The 5788-nt window shown below is 37.2% G+C and overlaps 1 protein-coding gene across 1 annotated transcript; it reads right to left on the bottom strand.

The window, feature by feature from the left end:
* Positions 1-895: 895 nt before the first annotated feature.
* Positions 896-5333, bottom strand: LOC140498140 (olfactory receptor 1f45-like). The gene is made up of 2 exons (XM_072599428.1): positions 5327-5333; positions 896-1830 (listed from the first exon to the last, which is right to left on the bottom strand). The coding sequence occupies exons 1-2, from the start codon at positions 5331-5333 to the stop codon at positions 896-898; spliced, it is 942 nt and encodes a 313-aa protein (XP_072455529.1).
* Positions 5334-5788: the final 455 nt, after the last annotated feature.

Raw genomic sequence — 5788 nt, 5'->3', positions numbered from 1 at the left:
TGATAAAAAAGTATTTTTGTAATAAAAAAGTATGGTTGATTATAATTTATAGTCTTTTTTTGTTTGTTTAAAGAACTGTTTGTTTAGAGATTCCCTTACTGATGGGAAACTACTTTCTTTTGAGATTTTTGTTACCATAGAAATTCAGTCATTGATATTTTGTTAGATAAGAAGTTTTTCTTCATATGCAATGAATTCCTTAAGTATTTGCCCAGCTTTTTAAACCATGGGTCAAAGACACTTTAGTTACTTTTTTGCATGATTACAAATTGCTTTCCAGAATGCTGAAATGAATTCATAATTTTACTAGTAAGTTATGAGTTGTCCTGTACTTCCACATCACTGCCTTTGAGATTTTGGACGTTTTGTACCTCTAAATGAGCATTTTTATTATTTTGTCTAGCTCTAGGAACTGGGTTGTACATACAGTGATTAGAGTCATAGGCCTGAAGTCAGGAAAACCTGAGTTCAAAACTGACCTCAGACATTTACTAATTGTGTAATGCTAGGCAAGTCATGTAACCATAGTTTGACTTCATCTGTTGGACAAGGAAGTGACAAACCACTCCAGTATCTTCCCAAGAAAAGATGAAATGTGGTCACAAAGGGTGAGGCATGAATGAAACAACTAAGCAACAACATAAACCTGAGCAGTTGTTCTCTTATTTTGTAAATAAGGAAACTGAAGACCAGATTATCTCAAGATTACATAGCCAGAAAATGGTAGAAGTACAACCATGCATTCTGACAACTGGTTTCGTACTCTGTCCTTCATATTGCCCTATTTCTTGGAAGCCTGGACAGTGTGAATCTTACAGTAGCAAAGAATGATTCAGAACCTTTTGTCATAGTAGTGAAGTTGCATTGTGAGAAAGTCCAGGAGAAAGTCTCAGAGTCACAAAGATAGACCTGACTTTCTGGTGAAGAGCACCCTCAGGGCTCCCTGCACATCATTGTTCCTTAGGCTGTAGGTGAAAGGGTTCAGCATGGGGGTAACCACAGTGTACATCATGGCTGATGCTGTGTCCTGTTGGGCTGTGTGGGTAGATGCTGGGTTAAAGTGAACTCCAATGATTGTTCCATAGAAGAGACAGACAACAGTGATGTGAGAGCCACAGGTAGAGAAAACTTTCCATTTGCCATGAGCTGATGGGATCCTCAGCACAGCCACAAAAATGTGAATGTAGGAGATCAGAATTCCAATGAATGGAATTATAACTGTCAGTCCTCCCATTGTGTAGATCACCAAATCATTGATGAAGGTATCTAAGCAGGCCAATCTTATCACCACATTGAGGTCACAGAAGAAATGATGGATTTCAGTGTGGCCACAGAATGAGAGTTGGGTCAGCAGAACAGTATGCGACAGGGCATTAGCACAAGCCCAGAACCAGCACACTGCTACCAGAAGGGCGCACACTCTTGAGGTCAAGATCATGGAATAATGGAGTGGGGCACAGATAGCCACATAGCGGTCATAGGCCATGACAGTGAGAAGGATACTATCTACCCCTCCAAACCAAATGAAGAAGAACACTTGTGCCAAGCAGCTGATATACAGAATTGCTTTGTTCCCAGATATATAATTAACCAGCACCTTTGGGATAGTGGTGGAGGTGAAGCAGATGTCAACCAGGGACAAATTGGTAAGGAAGAAGTACATAGGGGTGTGGAGACATGAGTCTCTCCTAATGGCCGTAATGATGAGCAAATTTCCCAGTCCTGTGATCAGATACATAAGCAGGAATGCAAGGAACATGAGCTTCTCTTCCTCTGGCTGGTCTGAAAGGCCCAGGAGGATGAATTCAGAGACTCTTGAATGATTTTTTCCTTTCCATGGGTCTGTTGGGAATAGTATGTGGACAGAATGATGTAAAAATTCAATACAGCACATTGAAAATTGATTTGACATTTTTCCCATTAAAATAAGTGAAAATAGAGTGAAAAAGCATATAACATAGTGGAAAAATATTTGCACTTAAGAAACTAAATTACTATGATGGAAAATATCCAGGGAATTAAGAAATGATGCCCCTCAATAATAATTGATAAGTAAATAAAGGATAAACAAACATCTTTCAGAAGAAGGGAAAAGTATAAATAATGATTTGAAAACATGCTCCACATCACTGATAATAATAGAAATATGAATGAAAAGAATTCTTAGTTGTCACTTCACACTGAAAATTGGCAAAGATGAAAAAAGGTAAGAATGCTCAGTGCTGGTTGTTCTGTGGGAAGACAGGCATGGTTATGACTTTTTGACAGAGCTGTGAAGTGACTCAAATGTATTCATTTTCAATTTAGAATTATTCAAGATATTTGATTAAACTGTTCATGTCTTTTATCTCAGAGATCATAGTACTGGGTGTACATCCTGAGGAAGGCAAAGGCAACAATATGTTTAGTAGATACCAAAAAATTCTTAATAATTTCCTTTGTAGTGGCAAAGATCTGAAAACAAAGTCTACAAATGACTATTGATCCTTGAAGCTTGTTATTATTTTGTCTTGTCCTATGAAGTAATTCCTTAATATTTTTCCTTTCATTTTATAGATAAAAAATTAAGGACCAGGAATCACACAGCTAGGAAGCAGTAGAAGAAGAATTAGAACCAGGCAAGCTGGCAACTTGTTCTATGCTCTGTCACGTCAGAATGCTTTGTGTGTAGGTCAAGGGGTGAAAAGATTGAATTTCAAACTAGAGAAAATCATTGGACAATATAGGGAGCTAATGGAGTTCATCGACCACAAAAAGTCATAATCAGACCTGCTTTTTGCCAAAAAAAAAATATTTCACATTCTAAACAAGAATAATGCTTGAACCATCAGTGTAGGTTTGTAATTGGTTGATTTTGCTCATTTTTACATGTCAAAATCAAGAGTTCAGTCCGGAGGTGATGAGGAAAATGACTGCAGTAGTCATGGAGTGTGTGTCTAATGTTTAAGGACCAGTTAGTTCGAGTTTACAGAATTTCCTCACCAGATTTTGCACAGAATGTTTGTTTTTTAGTCATAGTACCAGTCAAATGAAGCTCTACAGGGATTATAATCTTTCTTAGTGGAGGCAGTGTTATGTACATGAGGCGATAGATAGTATTGCAGTATTCAGAGGAATTTAAGGTTCAGTCAATCATCTCTATCATTTTGACCTCAAAATACTATTTTTGTTAGGATGGTTCTATTTTCTTGGTTTCTTGATAGGATTTCATCCACATTACCATGTTAAAGTGTAATCCTTTGCATTGGAAGAGAAGATTTGGATCTGGAGACAATGCTAGCTATAGGGATGAACCACAGAAAGAAAGGTTTCTCCATGTCCTTTGTGAAACACCTGTTAACATGATACTATTTTAAACAGATTTTTAAAATTGATAAGCATGCCAGAGAGCACCAAGTTTCATGTGTACTCATTTTGTTTGGTATTGAGTCCCATGTAATTTGAGATTATAAGACTGTAGTAGCAATATTCACACGTGAGCTTCTTCCCTTTGAAAGCAGAAATTTTTCCCTGGAAGTTATAACAGCTGCTGAATGATAAAAATATTAAATAGTGTTCCAATATCTAATTAATGATATTAATAACATTATTATTATATTATTATTATTAATATTAACACAAATGGTTATGTGTACCAGTATTTTCATGGTGAGAACTTTGGGTTCCTGGGATTTAGGCAATGGGTATGGTTTTGGGACTAAAAATTGGGCTGAGATATGCCAACCTTATAAGGATGTTAATGGCATGGGATGCAGCTAAGTAGCATAGGGACAGATGCCAAGAGAATATCATAGAAGTAAGAAAGCAGAGGAATTAAACACATATGGAGAAATATGTACATGTGTACTATAGCTGAGAATCATTTATGGTTTTTCTATAAAGATCTTGTAAATACTGTTTTTTTTTTCTTTTGCATTTTGTAGGTATTATATGAGCTGCTCCCAGAGCTAGTAGGAAATATAGGCCAGGAACCATAAAAGCAGTAGAGAATCAATAATTCATAGGGTAAAATAACCTAAAAGGGAGATCATAGTCGAGCCAAGACCATGGCCTCAAAGATCTAGAAAAATGCACAAAGTATAGATGAAGAGCAAGATGAATCCTTGTAATAGTAGGCACATTTTAAATTACATCACTGAGATTTGTGGGGAGAGAGTCACGGCTAAAATGACTTTGTTATGGTGTATCTCATACAAAAGGACAAAAGACATAAAGAGATGGATGATCAAGTAGCACTAGATATTTAGACCATATCTATCTATCTATCTGTCTATCTATCTATCTATCTATCTATCTATCTATCTATCTATCTATCTATCTATCTATCTATCATCTATCTATCTATCATCTATCTATCTATCATCTATCTATCTATCTATCTAATCTATCTGTCTGTCTGTCTATCTATCTATCTATACATAATACATACATATGTGCATATATACATATATATACATGTATGTATGTATGTAAGCAGATCTAAGAAACAGATGGGAGAAACAAGGTGGATTCAATTATTATTGCTATGTGGATGATTCTCAAATCTTCTTATCAGTCCTAACCTTTCTCTTGATCTCTAGTATCCCATCTGCAACTGTCAGATGGATATCTTGAACTCGATGTCCCCTTTTTTGGTTAGTTGTTTCTGTTGTGTCTAACTCTTCCTGGCCCCACTTGGGGTTTTCTTGGCAGAGACACTGGCATGGTTTGCCATTTCCTTCTTGAATTCATTATACAGAGGAAGACACTGGGGAAAACAGGATTGAAGGATTTGCCCAGGGTCACACAACCAGTATGTGTCAGAAACCAGATATCTTAAACTCAATGTATCTAATACTGAACTCATTATCTTCTTCCCTCTGCCTAAACCTCATTTTCTTCTAAACTTCTTTACTGCTGTTGAAGGCACCACCATCCTCCCAGTCACCATTCCCCACCATCTCCCACTCCACCCCAGCCCAATATCTTTTTGTCAAGACCTATCAGTTTTAAATCTGTGTTGTCTCTCTTATATACCTCCTTTTCCCCTGTGATGCTGCCATCATGCTGGTTCAGGCCCTTCTCACCTCACATTGGATTATTGCACTAGTCTACTGGTTGACCTTTCTGCCACAAGTCTCTCCTCAATAGAGTTCTTTCTCCTCTCGCTGTTGAATTTGTCTTCCTGAAATGCCAGAATGACCATGACACCTCTGTATTAAAAAACTCCAATGACTTACTATTATTTCTAGGATCAAATATAAAATCCTCTTTTTGATTTTCAAGGCTCTTCACAATCTGGTCCCCTCCTTCCTTTCCACTCTTCTTGCACCTTACTTCCCTGTACTCTCCATTCTGTGATGCAATGACTTTGACCTCTTTGCTGTTCCTTACAGAAGATACTTCATCCTCTGATTCTGAGCATTTTCTCTGGTTGTCTCACATGCCATTCTACACTTCACCTCCTCCTCCTAGTTTTCCTGAGTTTTTTTGTCTTGGTGAAAATCATATCATAAGCTCAACTATACAATTCATGCACATGTGAATAGAAAACCCCTCTATAATATTCTCATAAATGGTCTTTTCACCTCCAGTTGACAACCTGCAGAGATAGGGTACCCACTATATCTGAATGAGGACTATTTCATTGTAGTAACACCTTGTCCACATCTGTCCTTGCTGTCCACAATAATTGCAAGAAAGACTTTGCAAATACTTTCCTAAATTATAGATGAACTAAGGCTTTGGTTTTTCATAGGAATTGTCCCTGGCCTTTCCAGTTCCAAGCCCATGACTCTGTTTGTGAGAC

This window comes from Notamacropus eugenii, chromosome 4 (genome assembly GCF_028372415.1).
Source record: "Notamacropus eugenii isolate mMacEug1 chromosome 4, mMacEug1.pri_v2, whole genome shotgun sequence".
Lineage (NCBI taxonomy): Eukaryota > Metazoa > Chordata > Mammalia > Diprotodontia > Macropodidae > Notamacropus > Notamacropus eugenii.
Note: the sequence above shows the minus strand (reverse complement) of the source record. Positions and strands in the feature narration are given on the sequence as shown.